Consider the following 27,729-nt stretch of genomic DNA (forward strand, 5'->3'; position numbering starts at 1 on the left):
GTTTATTGTCAAATTGGTTTCCATACAACACCCAGTGCTCATCCCAAAAGGTGCCCTCCTCAATACCCAACCCCCACCCTCCTCTCCCTCCCACCCCACATCAACCCTCAGTTTGTTCTCAGTTTTTAAGAGTCTCTTATGCTTTGGCTCTCTCCCACTCTAACCTCTTTTTTTTTTTTTTTCTTCCCCTCCCCCATGGGTTTCTGTCAAGTTTCTCAGGATCCACATAAGAGTGAAACCATATGGTATCTGTCTTTCTCTGTATGGCTTATTTCATTTAGCATCACACTCTCCAGTTCCATCCACGTTGCCACAAAGGGCCATATTTTGTTCTTTCTCATTGCCCTGTAGTACTCCATTGTGTATATAAACCACAATTTCTTTATCCATTCATCAGTTGATGGACATTTAGGCTCTTTCCATAATTTGGCTATTGTTGAGAGCGCTGCTATAAACATTGGGGTACAAGTGCCCCTGTGCATCAGTACTCCTGTATTCCTTGGGTAAATTCCTAGCAGTGCTATTGCTGGGTCATAGGGTAGGTCTATTTTTAATTTTCTGAGGAACCTCCACACTGTTTTCCAGAGTGGCTGCACCAATTTGCATTCCCACCAACAGTGCAAGAGGGTTCCCGTTTCTCCACATCCTCGCCAGCATCTATAGTCTCCTGATTTGTTCATTTTGGCCACTCTGACTGGCTTGAGGTGATATCTGAGTGTGGTTTTGATTTGTATTTCCCTGATAAGGAGCGATGTTGAGCATCTTTTCATGTGCCTGTTGGCCATCCGGATGTCTCCTTTAGAGAAGTGTCTATTCATGTTTTCTGCCCTTTTCTTCACTGGGTTATTTGTTTTTCGGGCGTGGAGTTTGGTGAGCTCTTCATAGATTTTGGATACTAGCCCTTTGTCCAATATGTCATTTGCAAATGTTTTTTCCCATTCCGTTGGTTGCCTTTTCATTTTGTTGGTTGTTTCCTTTGCTGTGCAGAAGCTTTTTATCTTCATAAGGTCCCAGTAGTACATTTTTGCTTTTAATTTCCTTGCCTTTGGGGATGTGTCAAGTAAGAAATTGCTACGGCTGAGGTCAGAGAGGTCTTTTCCTGCTTTCTCCTCTAGGGTTTGGATGGTTTCCTGTCTCACATTCAGGTCCTTTATCCATTTTGAGTTCATTTTTGTGAATGGTGTGAGAAAGTGGTCTAGTTTCAATCTTCTGCATGTTGCTGTCCAGTTCTCCCAGCACCATTTGTTAAAGAGACTGTCTTTTTTCCATTGGATGTTCTTTCCTGCTTTGTCAAAGATTAGTTGGCCATACGTTTGTGGGTCTAGTTCTGGAGTCTCTGTTCTATTCCATTGGTCTATGTGTCTGTTTTTGTGCCATCCCCCCTGTGTTTTAATTTAGAGTTTTTATTGTTGTCTTCAAGTCACTCATCTTTTCCTCTGTAAAACTGAATCTGTTCATGCTAGGCCTTGTGTTTTCATCTCTAGGCAGTGGGTTTGATTCTTTCTTAAAATCTTCCATATATACTTAACGTGTTTGATTTTTCCTCTAGCTTCTTGAGCACTTGTAACTCGGTTTTATCTTTAATGTCCTTGTGTACCCTATCATTTGTACCATTTCTGAGTCAGTTTGATTGAATTCTTTAAATTTTGGTCATAATTTTCTGTTTCTTTTTATGTCTGGTAATTTTTTTATTGAATGCCAGACTTTGTGAATCTTGCCTTTTTTGGTTGTTGCTTATTTTTGCATTCCTATAAATATTCTTGAGCTTTGTTCTAGGATGTTACTTGGAAACAACTTGATCCTTTCAGCTCTTGCTTTTAATCATTGTTAGGCTGCGTTTAGTCTGGAGTTAATTTTTCTCCACTAACGAGACAGAACTCATCTGAGTAAATTTACTTAATGCCCTACAGGTTATGAGCTTTTCCACTCTGGCTCCTGAGAATGTATACCATTTGTGGTCCTGCTGAACTGCAATTGTTGTTTCCCTGTTATCCTATAGGGTAGTTTTCTCTCCAGCCTGGGGTAGTTTCTTCACACCACACACTGATCAAGTACTCTGCTTCATTCCCCAAGGGATTCCTCTCTGGATCTCTGGAGTTTAAAAAAAAAAAAAAATATTTTTAATGTTTATTTATTTTTGAGAGAGAGAGAGAGACAGATCGTGAGCAGGGAAGAGGCAGAGAGAGATGGAGACACACAATCCGAAGCAGGCTCCGGGGTCTGAGCTGTCAGCACAGAGCTGGATGCGGGGCTCGAACTCACGAGTTGTGAGATCATGGTCAGATGCTTAACCAGCTGAGGCACCTAGGTGCCCCTGGATCTTTGCAGTCTTAACATCTGTGCATCTCTCTCCGGGACTTTTTGGAGCTGTTCTATGATTGCTTTTCCCAATTTTTAGCTGCATCCACTCACCTCCAAGAGTCTTCTGCACCTGCCCCCCACCCCCCCCAACCCCCCTCCCCCAACCTGCCCTGGAGTCCCTCTTCCTGCTTTATAGCCTGGAAATGTTCTTGAGGCAGTAAGGCTCACCTCATATGTTTCCTAACTCAGGGACATTATCCTTTGTTGTTTGATGTCAATGTCTGGAATACTGGTGTTTTCTTTTATGTTATCCTTTTTCTCCCCCTGCTTGTTTCAAGTGAATAGTTAACTATGCCTATAACTCCATCTTGGCTGAAAGCCTTTACAAAATATATACCATTGTGACTATTTTGTCAGTGTTATATATATATAACAAAGGTTTTCCTTATGGTTAGACGGACTGATCTATCACCAGTGTGTAGTGGCAGGCAGAGAGGAATGAACACTGGATTCCCAGTTCCTTGCCTTGGCCCTTGTTCCATCCCCACCTCAGAGTGGAAGACTCTCAGATGTATGCCTGACCCTGGTGGGGATGTGGGTTGTCCCTCTTTGCAGAGCACTGAAGAGGCTCTCCTGAACATACAGACACTGAGGCACACGATGCCCAACGTGGCTGTCTAGGGGTGGTGGTGAGGGGAGGGGTCAGGCCTAGCTTCCACGCCCTACCTGATTTGCTAGGTTTGTCTTCCTTGGTTAATTAGAGTGATGATTGCCTCTTGTTGCTTAGGCCAGTGGTGGGACAGGACTCAGGGATGGGAATAGTTCCTTTTCCTTCCTGGATTTCAATGGAATGATTCCAGGACAAGGAAGACCCCAGAGGGAGCAGATAGAGCTGTGTATTTTCATTCGTAAGTGAGCTTTGTTTGTTTCTTCTTCTGTGTCATCGGGTTGGTGTGCAAGACCTCATCCCTCACACCTCATGCTTTTCCTTGGTTCTAGCTTTTTCCATATAGCAGCTGTTACCTCATTTCACAAGTCTGGTTTGAAGGACCAGAGAGTAAATATTTTTGTCTTTGCAGGTCATTTAGTCTCTGTTAGTCATTAGTCACAACTCTGCTGTTGTAGCTCAAAAGCAGCCACAGACCATAGGTATTTGTGGCTGTGTTCCAATAAAACTTTATTTAAAAACCAAGTGGAAAGAGCAGGAGTTGGCCTGTGAGTTGTAGTTTGCCGACCCTGCCTCAGTTCAAGCTTTTACTTTGCTGAAATATTTAATATTTTTGTGTGGTACCTCTATTATAATTGTTTCCAGAAATCACTGCCAGTTCTACCTTGCTTAAAACACAGATATCATCATGTTACTTAACTGACTAAATTACCTCTGGCTGTCTACAACATTCTCAGTAAGGGTCAGAGTCTCCACAGTCTGACCTCTTTTATATTTCTGGTCGTTTGTCAGCTCACGACCAGAAATATAAGTCTATTTGGCATATTTTCCTGCCTTGTGATAGTTCCATAAGCCTTAACTTTTTTCTGGAATGTTCTTTTCCTACATTAGATGTGTCTCCTGGAATGTTCTTTTCCTACATCAGGTGTGTCTACTGAAACCGTCAACCTGCCTTGGGAACCCTGTTTACATCCACCTTCTTTAAGAAGGATTCCAGAGCCTGTCAGGTGCAGGCAGTTTCTCCTTCCTTCATGCTGTTTGAGCACTCCTGTGGTGCTCCCTACTGATTTGCCCTTTGTCAGAAACCTGTGTGTGTGTGTCTCATCCCTGTTGACCCAGAATTCCTCAGGAGGTGAGAGGTGTGCCCTCTTGGAACCTCTGTAGTCTAGTGCAGAGCCTGACTCGGAGCAGAAGTGTCAAGTGTGTATTTGAGGTGGTGCATAAAGATCAATGTCTTGGGGGTGCATTGCTCTGGGGACTTGTGTCACGGGCACAGCTCTTGGCTCCTCCTTGGGGCACGCGTGCAGGCCCCTGAGGAGGTGGGCTGTGGGCAGGCTGACTGTGTAGGGCCCACACTCATGGGTCTGAGCGGCAGCAGGACCCAGTGGTGGCAGGCTTGGCTGTCACAGGTCTCCACTGCTGCTGCGGCTTCCTCAATGGCCTCTTGCCCTTTGGTTCCACAGAACTGCGGTGCAACCCAGGGCAGTTTGCCTGTCGCAGTGGTGCCATCCAGTGCATCCCCCTCCCCTGGCAGTGTGACGGCTGGGTAACTTGTGAGGATGAGAGCGACGAAGCCGACTGTCCAGGTGAGTGTGTCGGGCAGGTGGACACCAGTGGCCCTGCCTCTCCATGACAGCTGTGTGATGGGGGGGGAAAAGGATGACGTCTGCTGCAGCCAGTTCTGTATCCACTCATTGGAAGGTTATGTTGAGCTAACCCTCTCCCCTCTCTCTTTCTCGCTTAAAAAAAATTTTTTTTTTAATGTTTATTTTTGAGAGAGAGAGACAGAGCGTGAGCAGGGGCAGACAGAGGGAGACACAGAATCCAAAGCAGGCTCCAAGCTCTGAGCTGTCAACACAGAACCTGATTCAGGGCTCAAACCCACGAACCACAAGATCACGACCTGAACCAAAGTTGGACGCTTAACTGACTGAGCCACTCAGGCACCCCTCTTTCTCTGCTTCTTAAAAATAGATGCCCAACATGGGCAGATCCCAGAACTTGCAAGATGGCAGGGTTGGGGCTGGGATGAGGCAAGAGGGGTGCCAAGGACGTCACATTTCAGAAGGCACTGCTGGCCCTGAGAGCAGTGCCCCTGAAGTGTGGTGCCCTCTTGCCTCCCCCCATGCCTGGCTCTAGAGATAGGTGCCGTTTGAGACTTCGCTAGAATCCTGCGGGTCATTTGGACTGCCTTGGCTCGGCCAGCCCATCCTGCTCACTCAGTCCCTAGTAATCTTTCACTTGGGGGTTTTCTCCTGACAGTGCATGGGCTCCTAAAGATCTATGCAGATGCCACAGAAAGTCTAAATTGTTGGTTCTCCCATTTGGTTTCTGTCCCAGCACCTTCAGGGAGTCTGACATACCCATGAGTAACAGTGTTTGCTACATCTCTGGTTCTCTTGGGGGTGGGAGGTGGTAGTGTCTTCCCTGTGCTCATGCGTGTGTGGAAAACACATGCTTCATTCATGCCTTTCTCTTTTCCTGGGATTCTCTTGTTCTATTTTCATGTGGGCAGATCCTACCTGTCCTTCAGGGCTTGGCTCAGATGATACCACAGCAAGCAGGCATCTCTGAGCCTTCTGCCTGGAGGTTTGCTTCTGCCAGCACCTGCTCCTTCCCTGTGACAGCATCTAGAACCCCACTGGTAATTCCTTTTTAAGTGTTTATTTATTTATTTTGAGAGAGAGAGAGAGAGAGAGAGAGAGAGAGAGCGCACGCACTTGCCCATGCGAAAACAGAGGAGAGGCAAAGAGAGCAGGAGAGTGAGAATCCCAAGCAGGCTCCATGCTCAGCACGGAGCCCGATGCGGGGCTTGATCTCACAACTGCGAGATTGTGACCTGAGCCAAAATCAAAGAGCCAGACGCTTAACCGACTGAACCACCCAAGAGCCCCAAACCATGGGTAATTCTCACCATTACCTGTACCCATGCTTGATCTTTCCTTCTAGACCTCCCTGAGAACAGGAGACCTGTCCTCCTTCTAAGTGTGACCTGGCCTAGAGCAGAGGTCCTTTTTAACATTCAGTAAATAGAAGGAGTGTTATAATTCCTGTAAGTCAGGTACTGAAGGAAAACCAATTAACTCCAACCAGGGAGATCCAGTAGGGTATCAAATAGGTGACACTTGAGCTGGGGACAGTTCTTTGAAGGGGCTTCCAAATAAGAAACAGAAGTGGTCTGGTCAGACTGAATTTGCCTGAAAATATGGCCATTTAGAGGGCATTCCTACCCACCCCCCGTCATCCCTTGAGCCTGTTCGTTGGATTGTAAATGTCTGTGGTCAGGTACTTGCCTTTCCAGATGAATTTGAATGGTGGCAGCTGGGGCAGAAGCTTCTGGGACAGCCCTGTGTCTGGAAGCCCACCTTCCTTTGGTACCAGCCCGGAGAGCATGAAATACTCAGTGCTTGGGGTGCTGATATTCCATGTTCGGTCATCTGTTGAGGACCAGTGGTTGTGACTGAGAGCTTCCCCAGGTCTGACTTACAGGGTGAGACTTCATATCCAGCCTCCTAGAGAATACTGTGAGCAAAGAACCGAATGATTCTTCGTTTGCTTTAAAGTAGAACACAACGTATTTGCTGAGGCACAGTAACTGCCCTGTTGTATAGAACCTGAGAACGGTAGTAGGCACTCTAGTTCATCTTGTTCATCTCTCCGTCTGCTGTGGATTTGATAAAGGGCAGGGACTAGATTTGATTTCTGGGTCACATGGTCTGGCACAGAGGGTCACAAGTCTGCTCAGCACAATGTTGATTTGAGGTTACATAGGTTGCCATATTTTCTCCCCAGAAAAGAGAAATAAAGTCTATCCAACGGGAGCCCAGATTTCTGAGTGGATGGATAATGTGCTCTAGGCCCCAACCACTGAGGGCCTGATGAGCATGGCAGTGCGTGAAAACTCAGGGAAGCCTGACAGGGCCGAGGAGTATTCCAAGAGAGGTAGAAGGGCTGAGGCACTGTCCGCCTCCAGGCTCACTCCTGGCCTCCTCTTGGGTCTGGTACTGTGTCTGTTCCATGGGATAGTGGCATGCCATGGTCCAGGTAGGGGATAAGCTTTGATTTCTATTTGTTTTTAAAGTTGGAATTCTGAGAAATGAAAGTTATCAAAATATACAAAGAATAATATAATGCTTGTTTGTCATGCTTGTTTCTCACTTCTGTAAATCAATAATTGCTGAAATTGTGTCCAATTTTTCCTAGTTTATTTTTTAAAAATTAATTTTTTAGGGGCGCCTGGGTGGCGCAGTCGGTTAAGCGTCCGACTTCAGCCAGGTCACGATCTCGCGGTCCATGAGTTCGAGCCCCGCGTCAGGCTCTGGGCTGATGGCTCGGAGCCTGGAGCCTGTTTCCGATTCTGTGTCTCCCTCTCTCTCTGCCCCTCCCCCGTTCATGCTCTGTCTCTCTCTGTCCCAAAAATAAATAAAAAACGTTGAAAAAAAAAAAAAATTAAAAAAAAAATAATTAAAAAAAAAATTAATTTTTTAAAAACATCACAAGTATGTGAAATCCTCGTTAACATGTCCCCCTACCGAAACAAAAAAAAAAAAAGAAAAATCTTTGTGTGTGGGGAGAGGAGTGTGGACAGGGGGTTAGCTGATAACCACTTTTGCTGTGGCCTTCCTTTATCTGGGGAGAGTTTAAGTAAACCTGTGCAAAGCCTTAGCCACACTTGGTCAGGTTTTTGAACATGGACTTCAGGACTTCTGGAGAGACCACACAAGATTATTTCATCATCCTGCTGAAAGCCTGCTAAAATTTTAGTGAAAGAGTATAAAAACATAAAACCACAGGGACAAAGAAAATGGGAAAAGATGTAACAGTAGACCAGTAATTTCAGCATGTTTGGGGAAGATGGGAAACGGGGGCGTGCTGGATATAGTCTGGCCTGCAAGGCTGGGGCTATCACATTCAGACCCCACTGCCAGCAGGCTTTGGATGTCAATTGGCCCATGAGATCCTGCCCATGAAGTTTGCAAGGTAGAAGGGAGGTGGGCTCCTTCTTCCTCTGGCAGTGGTGTGAGTGCATGGGCTTAGCCCCAGGTGAGGAAGTGCAGGGTTTCTACATCTTCCTCTGGCTGGCTGCCGCTGGGCTGCAGAGCAGCTGTGAAACTGGCAGAGGTTTTCTGTCGTTTCCTGTCCTGTGGGCAGCTTCCTGACTCTGGACTACAACTGCAGAGGTAAAAGGGAAGGTTCAGGTGGTTCACTTTTATGCACACTCTGGCCTTTTCGATTGTTCTGAAAGGACCTGTTCCCTCTTTTAAACTCCTCTCTTTTTGAAATACCTAGCATGATTTCTGTTCTTCTGACTGAACTATATTTGATGTAAATGGGAACTAACATAAGATGCATATAATTTTTAAATGGAGAAAAGTGTACAACTTTATTGGACATTAAAGAAGATTTGAATAAATAGAAACAGGGTTTTCTTGGCTAGAAAGACTCGATATGGTTAAGTCACCTGTTCTTACATTGATCTGTGGATTCAGCGCATCTCCACAGGGGTTTTTGGGAAATGTGACAAGTCAGTTTTAAAACGTTTGGAAGAATGAAGTCCTAATATTGTAGGACACTTTGAAGAAGAGTAAGGTGTGAACAGTTGCCTTATCAGTGTCGAGGCTGACTTGACTGTTGGTTCAGGGAAGCACAGATTGGCCCATGCAGCAGAAGAGCTGCCAGAAACAGGCCCGAGAAACAGTACCTGGCAAAAGTAGAATTACGTATCTCTGGGGCAGAGGATAGATTCCTCAGTTGATAGTGTGTGACACTTGGGAAAGAATGTATACACAATGTACAGAAAAACCAGTTTCAGGTTAATTGAAGAACAGCTTCTAGAACACAGTCTAGGAAAATACTTTTTTATGACCTAGGTAGGAAAGGTTTTTTGGTTTTGTTTTTAATTTTTTTTTTTTTTAACATTTATTCATCTCTGAGAGACAGAGAGAGACAGAGCATGAGCAGGGGAGGGGCAGAGAGAGAGGGAGACACAGAATCTGAAGCAGGCTCCAAGCTGTCAGCACAGAGCCCAATGCAGGGCTCGAACTCACAACCCTGGAGTTCATGACCTGAGCTGAAGTCCAACGTTCAACCGACTGAGCCACCCAGGCGCCCCATGTTTTTGTTTTTAAGTCATAAAAAATGTCAACTCTAAAGTAAAAATGACCAGTTTTCTAGATTAAAATTAAGATCTTCCCTTTATCAAAAGGTACCCATAAAGAATGTGAACAGATAAGCCATAGTGGGAGTATATTTGCAACATGTATAGCCCATAAAGGATTATAGTCCAGCACATTTAAGGAACTCCTACCCACGGACACAAGACACACAGGCATGTCAAAGAAAAAGTAACAAGAACAGTGGTTAAACATATAAAAAGATACTCAGCCTCATTAGTATTCCAAGGCTACAGTGAGATTCCACTTTACAGTTACTTAGATTGGCAAAAATTAAGCTGTCTGTTGGCAAAAATTAAGACATCTGACAAAACTGAGTGTTGGAGAGGGTGTGAGTGGGTTGGAAATCTTAATCTGCTGCTGTTGAGGAAGGTAAATTGATGGACCGGCATTAACTTGCAAAGCTGAACATTCTTGTATTCTGTGATCCATGATTTCCATTTGGTGGAACTCTAGAGAAATTCTGTAGCACTCTTCATACTAATAAACATCTTGGAAACAACCCAAATGTCTTTGTTTACACGATGGCATATTATGGACCAACGACAGTGAGTGAATGGTAGGTTCTTGCAGCAACATCAGTGGGTCTTCAAGACAGCCTGTAGGTTACGAAGGCAAGTTGCCAAAAAGTATGTACAGTACAATAAAGACAAGCAAAGTGACCATTGTCTTATGTATAGCTACACACATGTGTGGTAAACCAAAAGAAAACAGGCAAAATGTTGATACACAAAATTCACGCTCCTGATTCTTCCCCAGTGGGGAGACAGAGGAATAAAACTGGGAGAAACAACCCTACAGCTGATGTTTGAGTTCTTAAATAAGGTGGGGGTTGAGATGGGGGGCTCACAACTGTATTTTTAGGCTTTATTTCTTAAATATGTGTTATATATATGTTCTTTGGAATATGTTAGATATCATATAAGCTTCCCCCCCCCCCCAAGAAAAGCCAATAGGAAGAGAGTGAAAACTGACTTAACATGGCAGAGAAACTGTAACCATGAGACTGCTTGAGAGAGAGAGACACCATTAGGAAATGGGCCAGTTTGATGAGCAGCACCCCTGAAAGGCTTGGAGGCGTGAGATACTGAGGCTGGTGGGCACATGGCATGGGAACGGATTGGAGTTGGTGGGATTCTCCTTCACCACCTGTATCCCTTCTCACCCTGCATAACTAGAGGATTCTTTCTCCTAGTGGCAGATGTGAGGTTTATTTTCTATACCATCACTGCCTTGTAGAGTAGCCAGGAGGCACGTGTGGCTATTGAGCACTGTGACCATTTTGAAAAAGGATGGACTTGAAGTGTAAAGTACATGCCGAATATCAGACTCAGTACAATAAAAGAGTGAAACACCTCAATGATACTTTTTTATATTGATTATGTGCTGAAATGATAGTATTTTGAATATATTGGGTTAAATTATTAAAATTAATTTCCTCTCTTGTTGAAATGTGGCTTGCATTATATGTTTGATGGACAACACTTGGACTTAAAGTCAGAAAAATAGGAGACACCAGGTCCAGCAGAGGGAAGCCGTGGAGGTTGAAGATAGAGGAATTCATTGAGGAGGGCACCTGTTGGGATGAGCACTGGGTGTTGTATGGAAACCAATTTGACAATAAATTTCATATTAATAAAATAAATAAAACATGGAATGAATAAATCATGGGTATAAAAGGCACAACATAAAGAATATAGTAAATGATACTGTAACAGCATTATATGGTGACAGATGGTAGCTACACTTGTGGTGAACATAGCGTAACATACGGAGAAATCGAATCACTGTGTTGTGTACCTGAAACTAATATAACATTGTGTGTCAATTCCACTGAAATATTTTTTTGAGAGTTAATTTAAATAAATATTAAGAGACAAAAAGAGGAATTAAGATAAATTCTCTATGGGGACAGGTGAGACCCTCAGCCATATTTTCTGCCCTGCTGTTCCAGTGCCAGCAGCCAGGGCTGTTTCCCTAGGCAAAGGATTTGAGGAGTCTTTCCTAGAGAAACGGGCACTTCATGGAAGGGGTAGAAGAGGTATGAACATAATAGAGGATTCCCAACTAAAAAGCTGACTCTCCTACTCTGCTCCCCACCTTGAGGCTCACTTGAACCCCACTGGTGTTTATAGAGCCTCTGATAAGCTGGGCCACCTTCTTTTTTTAAATGTTTATTTATTTTGAGAGAGAGAGATCAAGATTGAAATCGAGCAGGGGAGAGCAGAGAGAGAGGGAAAGAGAATGCCAGGCGGGCTCTGCACTGTCAGCACAGAGCCCAGTGTGGGGCTTGATCTCACAAACCATGAGATCATGACCTGATCTGAAATCAAGAATCGGATGGTTAGCCAACTGAGCCACCCAGGTGCCCCTGGACCACCTTACTCTTAGACCTGAAAGACAGCCAGTGCTTTCTCGACTCTAGAAGAAAACATCTATTGGATGCTCACTGGACTCTAAATAAAAAGCATCCTGGACCAAAAGGGTCAGCACAGAGTGACCTGAGGTGGCTAACTCTGCTGTGTGAAAAATGGTGGTGGCTTTAGAACCAAGCTGCTAGGGCTGGAACCCTGCCCCCATCGCTTACTGGCTGTGGTTCTGTGGACAAGATGGGTTTTGAACTTCATTGTCCTCTAGTATAAGATGGGAAAAATAATAGTACCTGCCTCTTAGGGTTGTGGTGAGGCTTACATAACATGATACCTATAAAGTGCTTAGAGCAAAATGTGGCACATGATAACCTCTGATATATATGAGAAAGACTTAGAATTTAGGGAGAAAAAGCAAACTTTGAAAATATATCTGACATCTTGCAAAACAGCAGTCTAGGAAACTTCAAACCCTCATCCCCCACCCCACCCCCCCCCCCCCCCCACGCACACATGAAGCAAGAAACTAGAGAATAGCTAAAATAATTTTATAGAAGCTCTGGAAAACAGGTCTACAGGAACACCTAGTCAAGAAAAAGCCACATTGAAATGGTACGAAGTTTGGTGGCATTTTTACGCACCTTTGCACCACCCACTCCCCTCCCCCTCTCTTCCCGCCCCCAGCACAGGAGATCTGAGGGGAGCAACAGCCCAGTTGCAAATTCCCTGCCTCTACCAGGAGGGAGCAGGGCAGACTTTACCTGCAACATTTGAGCTTGTCGGGGGGGCTGTTTGGGGAACTGATACCTGTTTTCTCTGAGGTGGGGCCGGGGGGATGCTCATATCTCAAGCTGTGAAAATAGTGTTTGTGAAAGCTGCAAGGGGGCTCCAGAGCTGCAGATGCCTGGGGCAAGGTACTAGGGGTGAGGGATACAATCGAATAAGACCCTGAGGAGTTGGGTGACACTCTGTGAAATTAAGACCTTTGTTTGGTTTTTTTTAATGTTTATTTTTTAGAGAGAGTCAGAGCATGAGCAAGGGAGGGGCAGAGAGACAGACAGAATCCAAAGTGGGCTCCAGGCTCTGAGCTGTCAGCACAGAGCCCGACGCGGGACTCAGACCCATGAGCCTTGAGATCATGACCAGAGCTGAAGTCAGGTGCTTAACTGATGGAGCCACCCAGGCGCCCCAAAATTAAGACCTTTAAGAGCAGCTGTGTATACTTAAGAATCAGAAAAGTTCACACACAGGCTCCGGCAAGATGCATGTGTGGAAAAGACTTGAGGAGACCTTAAGCCTTCACTCCAGGCTGGTGTCAAGGCTCAGAACAAACCCTGCTAATTAGCAAAGGTCTTCTTCAAAGACAAAGCCAGTCTGCAAAGACTGGGAAAGGTGGCTGTTTATTCAGATGCCCAATTTTCAACAATAAAATCACAAGGCAATCAAAGGAACAGGAAAACATGGCCCATTTAAAGGAATACAATTAAGTGGTAGAAACTATCCTTGAAGAAACCTAGGCATTGGACATACTAGACAAATGTTTTAAAACTATCTTAAATATACTCAAAAAGCTAAAGGAAACCACAGAAAACTAAACAATATGAGAACACCAACAAAGAGTAAGATATTAAAAAGAAGACCAAACAAATACTGTAACTGAATTGAAAAGTCCACCAGAGGGACAGTATGCTCCACTGGTCGGAAGAAAGACTAAGTGAATTTACATGACATTTGAAATTGAGTCTCTGGAACAAGACGGACAAAGAAAGGTAAGTAGAGCCTTGAGGACTTAAGAGAGCACTCAACAACAGCAGTATACACATTTTTCCCCCTCAAGTGCGCAGGTAACATTCTCCAGGATAGACCATATGTTAGGCTACAAAACTAGTCAATAAGGTTAGAAGATTGAAATTATACAAAGTATATTTTCTAATCACAATGGAATGAAACTAGAACAGTAAGAGGAAAATGGGAAAATTCACAAATAATGGAAATTCAGTACTCTTAGCATTAAGAAGAAATCACAAAGGACACTAGAAAATATCTTGAGACAAATGAAAATGAAAACACTGCATATGAAAAACCAATGAGATATAATGAAAACAGTGCTAAAAGGCTGTAAATGTTACATTAAAAAAAGAGAGACTCCTGGGTGGCTCACGTGGTTGAGCGTTCAACTCTTGATTTTGGCTTAGTTCATGATCCCAGGGTCATGGAATGAGCCCCATGTTGGGCTCCATGCTGAACGTGGAGCCTGTTTAAGATTCTCTCTCTCCCTCCCCCCCCCCCCCCCCCGCTCACAAGTGCTATCTCTCTCTCTAAAGTAAATAAAGATAAAAAGAGATCTCAAATCAGAAACCTAACTCTACACCTTAAGGAACTACAAAAAGAAGAATGAACTAAATCCAAAGCCAGGAGAAAGAAGAAAATAAAGATTAGAACAGAGATAAATTAGAGAAAACAGAAAAATCAATGAACCCAAAGATCAACAAAATTGGCAGACCTTTAGCAAGAATGACTAAAAAGAGAACACCCAAATAACTAAAAGAAGAAATGAAAGTTGGGACACTATTACCAAATAAAAAGAATTATGTAAGAGAGCATTCTGAAGAATTATATGCCAACAAATTGGTTGACCTAGATGAAATGGAAAATTCCTGGAAACAAGCTTCCGGAACAAAATTACAGACTGATATTCCATGAACAGTGATGCAGAAATTCTGAACAAAGTACTGGCAAACAAAATCTAATGGCACATTAAAAGAATTATATACTATGACCAAATGGATTTACTCTTGGAATGCAAGGATGGTTCAACAAATTAAAGTCAATCAATGTAATATAGTGCTACACTAACAGAGTGTGGGGGAAATAACTACATGTTCATCCCAGCTCAGAAAAAATACTTGGCAAAATTAACCATTAACCATTCTTTTATGGTAACAAACACTCAACAAGCTAGGAATAGAAAGAAACTACCTAAAAATAATAAAGACCATAGATGACACATCCACAGCTAACATCATACTCAGTAGTAAAGACTGAAAGCTTTTCCTCAGGAAGAGGACAAGGATTTCATCACTTCAACATTGTAATGGGAATTAATTCTAGCCAGAGCATTTAGACAAGAAAATAAAAGCATCAATTGAGAAGGAAGAAGTAAAATTATCCCTGATCACAGATGACATGATTTTACTCACTCACTTACTCACTCACTCACTCACTCACACACACTGTTGGAACTAATAAAAGAATTCAGTAAAGTTTAAGGACACAAAATACACAGAAATCAGCTGTGCTTCTATACACTAACAATGAACAAAAAGGAGTAAGGAAATGGTTCCATTTACAATAGCTTCAAAAAGAATAAAACACTTAGGAATAAATTTAACCAAGGAGGTGAAAGATTAGTACACTGAAGTCTATAAAACATTGCTCAAAGAAGTTAAAGAAGATACTAATAAATGGAAGGACATCCCATGTTTGCAGACTGGAAGAATTAAGAAGCTGTCAATGCTATCCAAGCAATCTACAGATTTAGTACAATCCCTCTCAAAATGCCAACAACCTTTTTTGCCAAAATAGGAAATTCCATCCTAAAATTCATATAAAACCTGAAAGGACCCCAAATAGACAAAACATTCTTGGAAAAGAACAAAGTTATAAATCTCATACTTCTGATTTTAAAACTTGCTACAAAGCTACAGTAGTCAAGACAGTGTGGTACTGGCATAATGACAGATATATAGGCCAATGGAATAGAATAGAGAGCCCAGAAATCGTGAAATTACTTTCCACAAGGGCATTGTTCAGTGGATGAGGGGAAGATTATTTTCAATAAACGGTGCTGGGAAAACCTGACAACCACATGCAAAAGAACCTTCACTTAACACCATACAAAAATTAATCCAGCATGGGACAAAGATGTAAGTATAAGAGCTGAAACTATAAAACTAATAGAAGAAAACAGGAGAAAAGCTTCATGACATTGGATTTGGCAATGACCTCTTACATGTGGCATCTAAAACATGGGCAGCAAAGGAAAAATATAGATAAGTTAGGCTACATCAAAATTTAAAACTGCATTAAAGGAAAAAATCAACAGAGTGAAAAGGCAGCCTATGGGTTAGGAGAAAATATTTGCAACTCCTATCTGATGAAGGGCTATTATTCAGAATATATATAAAAAAAAATCTCCAACTCAGCAATAAAATATCTGGTTTAAAAATGGGCACAGGGCCTTGGTATTTCTCCAGAGAAGACATACAAATAGCCAAAGAGTGTGTGAAAACATGTTGAACATCATTAATCATTAGGAAAGTGCAAATCAAAACCACAGTGAGACACCACCTCACACCCATCGGGATAGCTGCTCTCAAAACAAGTGCTGGTGAGGATGTGGCGGGGATGAGGTGGGGATGTGGAGATGGTGGTGGGTACATGGAGAAATTGGAACACTTGTATACAATTGGTGGGAATATAAATGGTAAAGTCCCTGTGGAAAACAGTATTCTGGTTCCTCAAAAAATTACAAATAGAACTACCACAGGATCCAGTAACTCCTCTTCTGCATATATACCCAATTGAAAGCAGGGTCTATGACCTGTGTCCTTAAAAATGGTTAAAAATTTAAAAAAAAATTAAGTTTAATTATTTTAAAGGTTTATTTATTTATTTTTTTTTTTTAAATTTTTTTTTCAACGTTTTTATTTATTTTTTTTGGGACAGAGAGAGACAGAGCATGAACGGGGGAGGGGCAGAGAGAGAGGGAGACACAGAATCGGAAACAGGCTCCAGGCTCTGAGCCATCAGCCCAGAGCCTGACGCGGGGCTCGAACTCACGGACCGCGAGATCGTGACCTGGCTGAAGTCGGACGCTTAACCGACTGCGCCACCCAGGCGCCCCAAGGTTTATTTATTTTTGAGAGAGAGACAGAGTGAGCGGGAGAGGGGCAGAGAGAGAATGTCAAGCCGGCTCCGCGCTGTCAGCACAGAGCCCAATGTGGGGGCTCAAACTCATAAACCATGAGATGATGACCTGAGCTGAAACCAGGAGTCAGGTGCTTAACTGACTGAGCCACCCAGGTGCCCATATTTTATTTATTTTGAGAAACAGCATGAGTGGGGTAGGGGAGAGAGAATTCCAAGCAAGCTCTGCATTGTCAGTGCAGAGCCTGACATGGGGCTTACAAACCATGAGATCATGACCTGAGCTAAAATCAAGAGACGGATGCTTAACTTGACTAAGCCACCCTGGCACCCCCCCCCCATAGTTAAAATTTTATATGTGTTTTGACACAATGAAAAATATGTATGTATATACACATACACAGATGATCTATTTTCTAAACATGAACAGAATGCTGTGAAAAGGAACAATTGAGCAAGAATGAGCTCTTACCTATTAAAAAATGAGTCCAGAAAATCTGATTAGTAAGAGTACTTTTATTTTTTTTATTTAAAAAATTAATTTTTTTTGACATTCATTTTTAAGAGTGAGCGAGACAGAGCACGAGTAGGGGAGGGGCAGAGAGTGGGAGACATAGAAACAGAAGCAGGCTCCAGGCTTTGAGCTGTCGGCACAGAGTTCGATGCTGGGTGGAACTCATGGACTTTGAGATCATGACCTGAGCTGGAGTTGGACACTTAACTGACTGAGCCACCCAGGTGCCCCTTATTAAAAAAATTTTAAATGTTCTTGAGGCAGAGAGAGACAGAGTGTGAGTGGGGGAGGGACAAAGAGAGAGGGAGACACAAAATCTGAAACAGGCTCCAGGCTCCAGACTCTGAGCTCCAGGCTGTCAGCACAGAGCCTGATGAGGGGCTTGAACCCACGAGCCGTGAGACCATGACCTGAGCTGAAGTCGGATGCCTAACTGACTTGGCCACCCACGCACTTCTGATTAGTAAGAGTTCTTTAAAAAAATTTTTTGAGAGAGAGAGTACCAGTGGGGGAGAGGCAGAGAGAGAGGGAGACACAAAATCTCAAACAGGCTCCAGGCTCCAGACTCTGAGCTCCAAGCTGTCAGCACAGAGCTGGATGCAGGGCTCGAACCCACGAACCATGAGATAATGACCTGTGCCAAAGTCAGATGCTTAACCAACTGAGCCACCCAGGTGCCCCTAAGAGTTTTTTTTTTTTTTTTTAAGGAAAACAGAAAAAATACAGGAGCAGAGGGAACAGTAAAGACGTCATACAGCTTTGGAGTTAGGGCACAACAGTTTTTAAAAGACTTAGACAAGATACCTTGTGTAATTGCAGTGTGTTAGGAATACAGTGAACACAGCGTCCAAGGAGAGAGAGCACAGGTCCCGGTGAAAAGATCAGGAATCAGAATAACATGAGATGTTTAGCAGCAGTACTTGTGTGAGGAAACAGTGGGGCAAGGCCACCTGGATATAAAGAGGAGCTTATTTTAATGGTCTAAATCAAAATTTTAGTTGTTGCTTGCTTGATGTTATTTGTACACACAATCTGATTATTCAAATAGTTCTATAAGACTTTTTATTTAATAGCAACCCTAGGGGCGCCTAGTGGCTCAGTCAGTTAAGCATCCAACTTCGGCTTAGGTCATGATCTCACAATTTAGGAATTCAAGCCCCGGGTTAGGCTCTGTGCTGACAGCTCAGAGCCTGGAGCCTGCTTCCTCTCTCTGCCCTTTCCCTGCTCATGCTCTGTCTCTCTCTGTCTTTCAAAAATAAATGTTATAAAGAATTTTTTTTTCAATAAAAAAGAAATGGCAACCCTGATACTCCCCTGCCCTGTTTCCTACCTCTCAGAAGCAAATATTTGAGATTACGTGAGATGTTGATTTCACTTGGTGTTTATCTGTGTCTCTAAAAATTCCATGGTTTTAGGCATTCCCTGTTGATCTTCCCTGAACAAGGTGGCTGACTCTTCCCTCTTCGTCTCCTCACTCCCAGAGTTCTTGTTCCCTGTCGGTCCTGTTTTTGGCTGGGCATCAAGGATAATTTCATTTCCTTTTTGCTGGTGAAACATTTTGTTTTTACCCCAGAGTTGAACATTGTCCTCATCATCTTTTTGTTTGTTTTGATAACTTGAGATGTAATTCACTTACCATAGATAGAAGTGGCCCATTAAATATGGTTTCCGGTAGTTTTTAGAATATTTACAGAGTCATGCAACCATCACTCCAATTGTAGAACATTTTTGTCACCCCAAAATAAAACCCTGTACCCATCAGCAGGCACTCTCCAATTCCTCTCAAGCCTTATTAGTCCCTGGAAACCACTTACTTTCTGTCTGTATGGATTTGACTCTTCTGCACATTTTACAGAAATGGAGTCATACAATGTAAGGTATTTTGTGTCTGGCTTCTTTCACTTGGTATAATGTTTCTTTCACTTGGTATAATGTTTTCAAGGTCCATCCATGTAGTTTTCTTTTTATTTTAACTATTTATTTATTTATTTATTTATTTATTTATTTATTTATTTATTTTATTTATTTATTTTTTTTTTTTGAGAGCGAGTACATGTTAACAGGGGAGAAACAGAGAGAGATTGAGAATCCCAAGCAGGCTTCACGCATAGCACAGAGCCCAATACAGGGCTTGATCCCATGACAGTGAGACCATGACTTAAGCCTAAATGAAGAGTCAGATGCTTAACGGACTGAGCCACCCAGGTGCCTCTTGTTTTGCCTTTAAAAAAAACCTGTATTGGGGGCACGTGGGTCACTCAGTCAGATAAGCATCTGACTTAAGCTCAGGTCATGATCTCACATTTTGTGTTTGTGCCCATGTTGGGCTCTCTGCTGTCAACACAGAGCCTGCTTCCGATCCTCTGTCCCCGTCTCTCTCTGCCTTTACCCGACTCTCTCTCTCTCTCAAAAATAAACATTAAATTTTTTTAAATAAATTTAAAAACGTATATACTTAAAAAAATGTTTTATATGTCTTTTTCAGATTTTTTTAACATTTTTACTGATAAAACCTATGTACCATAAAATTCATCACTTTTAAAGTCTTTTTTTTTTTGATAGGGAGAGCAAGAGAGAGAAGAAAGAAAGTGGCAGAGAGAGGGGGAGAGAGAATCCCAAACAGGCTCTGCGCCATAAGCACAGAGCCCGACGTGGGGCTCAAACCCACAAACTGCGAGATCATGACCTGAGCCGAAATCAAGAGTCAGCTGCTTAACTGAATGCACTGCCCAAACACCCCAAAATTCATCACTTTTAAAAGCATTCAAGTCAAGGCGCCTGGGTGTCTCAGTCGATTAGGCGTCTGACTCTTGATCTCGGCTCAGGTCATGATCTCACAGTTTATGAGTTAGATCCCAGCGTCTGCCTCCACGCTGATGGTGTGGAGCCTGCTTGGGATTATCTCTCCTTCTTTCTGCCCCTCCCCTGGCTGTGCGCATGTATGCATGTGTGCTCGCGTGCTCTTTCTTTCTTTCTTTGTCTCTCTCTCAAAATAAATAAAAAATAAAAGCGTACAAGTTAACCATTTTTTTTTGTAAAATTTACAGAGTTCTGTAACTATTACCACAGTGAATTTTAGAACATTTCCATCGCCCCCAAAAGATCTCCATGTCCGTCTATAGTTACTCTTTGTTCCCTCCCCAAGTCCCAGGCAACCAATGATGTATTTTCTGTCTTATAGACTTGCTTTTCTGGACATGTCCTATAAGGTGAATCATACCATTTGTGTTCTAGCTTCTTCCACTTGGCATTATGTTTTTGAGGTTTATCCATTTGCAGCCTGTGTCAGTAGTTCCTTTTCCTCACCAAATTTTCCATTCTGTGGGTAATGCTACATTTTGTTCATCCATTCACTATTTGATGGGCTTTGGAGTTGTTATCACTTTGTGAATAAAGGTGCTGTGAACATCAGTGTGTAAGTTTTTGAGGGGACATACGCTTTCATTTCCTTTGGACAAATCCATAGATAGAGGTGGGATTTCTGGGTCATATTTTAAATTTATGTTTAACTTTTTAAGAAATGGCCAAATTGTTTCCCAAAGTAGCTATACATTTACATTAAAAAAAGTCCTTAGCAGAACAAATCTCTGTCCTAATTTCCCCTGAGTTGTAGCTCTATCACATTATTTTGCTGGAGTGATTCTGGAAGCTTCTCTCCTGGAGCCCCCTGTCTTCACCTGTCTGGCTTAGTGCTGGCAGGGCCTGCTGCCCACTTTCCCAGCTGTTCTCTTGGGTCTTCTCTTCACCATCAGCATGGGAGAATCCGTAGATTTCTCCCTCATGTCTGTCTGCCTGTCTCTTATGTTAGATCCTGTTTTTTGGTTTCCTGTTTTGGTTTATTCCCTCATTTAAGTAATGTAGTGCCTTTAAAAACTTCTACAGAAAAGGAACACAGAAGACAAAAAGGTTTTGATTCCTTGCTTGCCTGTCTGGAAATGCCTTTATTTTACCCTCATACATGGTAGATTTCCCTGGATTTAGAATTACTAGCTAAAAATAACTTTCCCAGGGCCCCTGGGTGACTCAGTCAGTTAAGCCTCTGACTCTTGATCTCAGCTTAGGTATTGATCTCAGACAGGGTCGTGAGTTCAAGCACCACATTGGGCTCCACACTGGGTGTGGAGCCTACTTAAACAAGTAAGTTTCCCTTACAATTTGGAAGATCTTCTTCCATTTTTACAAGCTTTCAACGTTGCTGATGGCCATAATTCTGGTTCTTTGAACCAAACCTGTTTTTTTTTTTTTTCTTGGAAATTTTGAGTATCTTTTGGTACATTGTGCTGGCCACTGAGGTGTTTTCATTTTAGAAACTCCTGTCTCTTTAGGGAAAGAAAACACTAGTTTTTTTCTCTTCCATTTATCTACTCTTTCTAGAACTGTTTTTGGAAATTGGAGCTCACGGACTTATCTTCAGTTTTTTCAGTCTCCAATTTTCTGTCTCTTTGTCTTTTTGTTTTACTTAGGAAGCTTCTACTTGCACCACATCTTTTAACAGGTTTTCATTTTTGCCATCATGTTTGCATTTCTAGAAGAGCTTTTTCTTTGGTTGGGGGGTTAATGTTGTAGATATGTTCCTTTTTTTTTTTTTTTTTTTTAATTTTTTTTTTTTTCCAACGTTTATTTATTTTTGGGACAGAGAGAGACAGAGCATGAACGGGGGAGGGGCAGAGAGAGAGGGAGACACAGAATCGGAAACAGGCTCCAGGCTCTGAGCCATCAGCCCAGAGCCTGACGCGGGGCTCGAACTCACGGACCGCGAGATCGTGACCTGGCTGAAGTCGGACGCTTAACCGACTGCGCCACCCAGGCGCCCCGATATGTTCCTTTTTATTTTATTTTATTTTTTTTAATTTTTTTTTTCAACGTTTTTATTTTTTTTTATTTTTGGGACAGAGAGAGACAGAGCATGAACGGGGGAGGGGCAGAGAGAGAGGGAGACACAGAATCGGAAACAGGCTCCAGGCTCTGAGCCATCAGCCCAGAGCCCGACGCGGGGCTTGAACTCACGGACCGCGAGATCGTGACCTGGCTGAAGTCGGACGCTTAACCGACTGCGCCACCCAGGCGCCCCAGATATGTTCCTTTTTAATAGCATCCCAGGGGCCCTTGGGTGGCTCAGTCGATTAAGCGTCTGACTTTGGCTTAGGTCATTATCTCATAGTTCGTGAGTTCGAGACCTGCATCAGGCTGTCTCCTGTCAGCATGGAGCTGCTTCAGATCCTCTGTCCCACTAGCTAGCTCACTCTCTCAAAAATAAACATTTCAAAAAACAAAATTAATACATCCCATTCTTGTTTTATGGATACGATATATTTTCTCATTTTGAGTACGTTAATGGCATATTTTTGTTTAACCATTCCATATGAATTTCCTCTGTGTTGTTTCCTCTACAGTTTGGTGTCTGACTTTAATTTGAGGGCTCTCCTCAGGGGTTGGTGGTCCTTGCCTGTCTACTGTGTGTGGCAGAGAGACTGAAAGTTCTGTGTTCTTGGGCCCATCTGGACAGTGGACTGGCTGGACTGTTTCATTGGGGGTCTCCTCCCCTTTGGGACCTCTATCTTGGGCTGGCTAGATTTTTCCATAGCGAAATGTTCCAATCTGCCTGGAGGCTGGGGTTCTGGGAGCTTAGTGAAGGAAGAGGGGCTAGGAGTCTGTCCTCCCCATCTCTAAGTACAGAACCCTGACTTTACCAAGAGACCACCTGTTTGACTTTTTCATCCATAAATCAACCATCTGCTGCTGGGGTGAGGGAGGGACAGGGTTACCTGAGCACACCAAGTATCGGTGATGAGATCTGGGTGTGTCAGCTGCCTTCTTCCTCTGGCTTTTAATATGAGAAATTTCAGGTCTATAGAAAAGGTGCATGAGTAATACAGTGAATGCTCATATTGCCTTTACCTGCATTCACCAACCCATAGCCATTTGCTACAGTTGTTTTCTCCACACGTTTTTTTCTGAACTCTTTTGAGAGTGTATTAGTGACATCATGACATTTTACCCCTAAAATGTATCTGTCTTCTGAGAATGAGAACGATCCCATAACACAATACACTTTTCACATGCAAGAAACTTTACAATACTATTATCTTATATACAGTTAATATTGAAGTTTTTCAGTTGTCCCCTAAAATACCTTTTACAGTTTCTTTTTCTTTTAAATGCAGCATTTATTCAAAGGTTACATATCGTTATTTCTTGCCATCTTTATCTGTTAATCATGAAGTGTCCCTAGCCTTTAAAAAAAATATTATTCACCTTTTGGGATGAGCACTGAGTGTTGTATGGAAACCAATTTGACAGTAAACTTCATATATTGAAAAAATAAATAAATAAATAAATAAATAAATAAATAAATAAAATATTATTATTGATCTCAACATGGCATTGACTTATTTGAAGAGTCCAAACCAGTTGTTTTATAGAATGTCCATCAGTATGGACTTGTCTGTTTTCTCATTATTAGATTCAGGTGAGACTTTTTTTTTAAGCAAGTTGTAAAGTGACCCATCAGGGCACATGAGGTCAGTTTGTCCTATTATTGGTGATGTTAAGTTTGATCACTTGATTAAGCTAATGTTTGCCAAATTTCACTACAGTAAATGTTCTTCCCCCCTTTTGTAATGAAAAGTAATCTATGAATAAGTAATGAGTAATCTGCCGAGTGGTATTCTAAGTGTTGTCCAACCATCATATACTCAGTTGTTTTAGCTTATATCGATGGTTCTTACCTGAATCAGGTGATTTTGTAATTCTATACGTACTCCACTTAATAAATTATTTTATAAAGATCTTTCCTGTTTCCTGGCACTATAAAATGTTCCAGGTTCATCTTGTAGCTTTCCTGTCCCAGACCTGGACTCAAGCATTTCTCTAAAGAGCCCTGTTCCTTTCAGTGAGGAATGGTGTTTAGAAACCAAGATCTGAGTGTTAGCTGTGCTCATCGTTATCTGGGCATTATAGCTTCTAGGCACTTCTTTCAGTGGATGAAGCTAGGGAACCTTTTGTTAAACAATAAGCTCATATTTACTGACACTTCCAATTCTAGTCTATACTAAAGTTCTTCCTTTCCTCCTCCCATCTCATGTTTTTTATTTCCTTTCTCCCATGGTAAGAACCTTGGTTCCCAACACTATCCATTTGGCCAGTCCTAAAATATTTGTAGTTTTGGAATTACTACTCCTATACCACTACAAAGAACACACCTACTAAGTAAATTCCAGGATTTCTTTATAGTTCTTTATGTTATTAGTTTGTTTCCCACTGATGGGGTATAGTCAGTTCTCAAGTCAAAGTCACTAGTATTCATTCTTTTTTTTTCCTCTGGGTGATGATGTTAATATTTCATCCTGTTTATATTCAGTTGTAGAACTTTGCCTCCTCATCTTGTTGATTTAATTTGTTTTTTATTTTTTTGTATTGAGATATAATTCATGTCCCATAAAATTCACCTCTTTAAAGTATACAATTTCATGTTTTTTAGCATAGTCACAAGGTTGTGTAACTGATTTATTTTTAGAATATATAAAACATAAACAAGATTCAGAAGTCATAACTATATATAAACATATATTTGAAAGTTCTCAATAGGGGCACCTGGCTGGCTCAGTCGGTAGAGCATGTGACTCTCGATCTTGGGGTTATGAGTTCAAGCTCCATGTTCGGCATAAAGCCTATAAAAATACATACATACATATATACATACATACGTTAAAAAAAATTCTCTTTCCTTTTCCCTTTGCCCTGTTGTTCCCACTCACATCCTACAAGTAAGTAATTCCATTCGTTTCTAGCTTACCTTTCTTGAGTTTGCTTTTGTTTTGTTTTACAAAAATAAGCAAATATATGTATACTTTATTTCCTCTTCTTTTTCTTTGCCTTTCTTACATAAAATATCTTACTGTGTGTACTCTCAATGGTGTGTTTTTTTGTTTTATAATATTTTCTATTTTTTAAATTTTATTTTTCAGTCCTTCATATTTATGTATTGTTTAATTTACATCCAAGTTAGTTAGTGCAACAGTGATTTCAGGAGTAGATTCCTTAATGCCCCTTGCCCATTTAGACCATTCCCCCTCCCATATCCCCTCCAGCAACCCTGTGTTTGTTCTCTATATTTAAGAGTCTTTTATGTTTTGTCCCCCTCCCTGTTTTTATATTATTTTTGCTTCCCTTCCCTTATATTCATCTGTTTTGTATCTTAAATTCCTCATATGAATGAAGTCATAAGATTTTTGTCTTTCTCTGGCTGATTAAATATTTTTTAATGTTAATTTATTTTAGAGGGGGGCAGGGGCAGAGAGAGTGGGCAACAGAAGATCCAAAGCTGGCTCCTCGCTGACAGGAGACAGCTTGATGCGGGGGCTTGAGCTCACAAACTGTGAGATTGAGACCTGAACTGAAGTTGGACACAATCAACTGAACCACCCAGGCACCCCTCTTTTTTAATTTAACAAAATACCCATAAAGTCACTATATTAATTCATAAAGATCTTTTTCATTCTTCTTTACAGTTGTACTGCACTCCATCTTAGAGACGTACCATACTTTATTTAACCTCCTACATTGTCGTCACCAGATTGTTCTTGTTAGTCTATGACTAAATAAATGTGATGCCACAATAAATAACCTTGTACATATGTCTCCCCCCCCCCCTTTCAAATTGTTGAAAGTATATCTTCACATTAAGTCTTAAATATAGGATTGTTGGGTCAGAGGGTCAGTGTGTATGTAGTTTTGCTAAGTATTGCCAAATTCCTTACTTTTTGTTCTTTTTTAAAAAAAATTTTAATTGAAGTATAGTTGACATGTGATATTATAGATGCCTTACTTTTCTACTTGCCCACCTATTGGCCTAGAAGTTAGCTTTCTGGGCTCAAATAAGTTGAGTGATTTGCTTCTAAAAAAACCAAAACAACAACAAAAAAAAGTTTTGAGACTGACAAATGCTAATAAACTGGATAGGATCCTTGGACAACAGGCACAAATTGAGATCATCCCCAGGCAAATTACAATGTATGGTCACCTTCTTCAGCTAATTATTACTTCTCTTTTCCAGTTTTTACAACTTTACCATCTTCTTTTCTGTTTGTCCTTGTGACTATGCCTTTTTAAAAATTCCATTACTGTTGTTTTAATGAGTTTCAGGGTAGACTAGAGGTGAATGAATATGTTCATGTAGTTGGATATCTCTAGAAGCTTCAAAAATGTTATGAACCTGGGAGTTTTACATCCAGAGGAACCGATCATGCATGAGAATGGAATAAAGACATTTTCAGATATGGAAAGATTCAGAAAAGTTGCCCTGCCCTTTCTTAGGAAGATATGTCTTGTAAAAGGAGAGGGTAAAGTAGAAAAAAAGGTGACCAGGGGGTCAGGAAAGAGGGTCCAGTACAGGAGGACAGCATATGGACCCCTAGGATCACAACCATGCCCCAGCCCATAGAGCAGCCCATTCAGACTAGTGATAGACAGTCGGGAGTAGAGGAGGGGCTTCCCAGGGAACAGTGGAACCAGGAGATTCTGATGTGATGTTTTAAGTGTTTAAATTTTTTATTGCTAGCCTTTGTTATTTGCTATAGCAGCTGGAAAGAATAGCAACAGATATGCCAAAACCTAAGCAAATTTGAAAATTAATGCAGATAGGGCACCTGGGTGGTTCAGTAAGTTAAATGTCTACTCTTGACTTTGGCGCAGGTCATGATTTCACAGTTGTGAGATTGAGTCCCAAGTCTGGCTCCGCACTGGGCATGGAGCCTGCTTGAGATTTCCTCTCTTCCTCTCCTTCTGACCCTCCCTGCTTGCACATGCACTCGCACTCTCTCTCAAACTAAACTAAACTAAAATAAACTAAAATAAATGCAAATATTAACTCCAAGACAAAAAGGAAGTTATAGAGAAATGAAATACCTTGTATGCTTTTTGGCTCACGGGTGAAGAATACTTCCATTATTCCACTAACTTTAATTATGCAATTAAATTTTACTCTGTTGGGGAGGTGGGTAAGAGTGTATATGAGCTAAACCTGTACCTGTCCTAATATTAAGTCAATGGACAACATTCAAAATTGATAAAACTGGAAATAGCTGGGTATACCTATTATTAAAAATATGGACACATTGGGGCACCTGGGTGGCTCAGTCGGTTAAGCGTCTGACTTCAGCTCACGTCACGATCTCACGGTCCGCGAGTTCGAGCCCCGCGTCGGGCTCTGGGCTGATGGCTCAGAGCCTGGAGCCTGCTTCCGATTCTGTGTCTCCCTCTCTCTCTGCCCCTCCCCCGTTCATGCTGTGTCTCTCTCTGTCTCAAAAATAAATAAATGTTAAAAAATATATATTTAAAAAAAATATGGACATAAATATCAGAAGAAACAAGTAAAGGAGATGTCTTTAGGAAATGGGATTAGGAGCAGGGGACTGGGAGGAGGGGAGGCATATCTTGTGATAGACAGACATAAGAATTAAGACCTGAGGTGAGGATTCCTACCAGGTCATTCTGCTTCTGCCATCTCTGTGCTGGCAGTTGAGACCCACAGCCACATCTTGAGTGTGTCATAGGACTGTCTGATGGCTTCAGCTTCTGTCACCATCCTTAATGGAAGGTAAGGCATATTTTTCTGTGAAGTTGTGCCTGAGACATTTGTGGACTCTTGAAAATGGGGGAGGCAGATTTTGAACTTGGAACTGACAGGGCTGTATTTTGCAGTTATTCTCTGTGTTGAGTTATATATTGTCCACATGGGTATAAAATGAGAAAACATAAGTCCTCATTTGGTATTCA

At 41.9% G+C, this 27,729-nt stretch overlaps 1 protein-coding gene and 2 long non-coding RNA genes across 9 annotated transcripts in view; all 3 read left to right on the forward strand.

Moving 5' to 3' along the window:
- Positions 1-27,729, forward strand: part of DGCR2 (DiGeorge syndrome critical region gene 2) — a 100,859-nt gene that overhangs the window by 30,910 nt on the left and 42,220 nt on the right. For 4 of the 7 annotated variants that reach the window (XM_086682275.1, XM_086682276.1, XM_025933280.2 and 1 more), the window contains exon 2: positions 4,432-4,554. The exons of the other annotated variants lie outside the window; for them this stretch is intronic. In XM_086682275.1, the coding sequence (XP_086538401.1) occupies positions 4,432-4,554 (123 nt within the window). The remainder of the gene's footprint in view (positions 1-4,431; positions 4,555-27,729) is intronic. 7 annotated transcript variants of the gene reach the window in all.
- LOC147575444 (uncharacterized) lies at positions 4,814-10,786 on the forward strand. Its single transcript, XR_015242404.1, has 2 exons — positions 4,814-5,612; positions 10,639-10,786. It is a non-coding gene; the product is annotated as an uncharacterized LOC147575444 (long non-coding RNA).
- Positions 15,961-16,965, forward strand: LOC147575445 (uncharacterized). The gene is made up of 2 exons (XR_015242403.1): positions 15,961-16,171; positions 16,420-16,965. It is a non-coding gene; the product is annotated as an uncharacterized LOC147575445 (long non-coding RNA).

The sequence above is a fragment of the Puma concolor genome, chromosome D3 (assembly GCF_028749965.1).
Source record: "Puma concolor isolate L17-30 chromosome D3, mPumCon1.1.hap2, whole genome shotgun sequence".
Taxonomy (NCBI): Eukaryota; Metazoa; Chordata; class Mammalia; order Carnivora; family Felidae; genus Puma; species Puma concolor.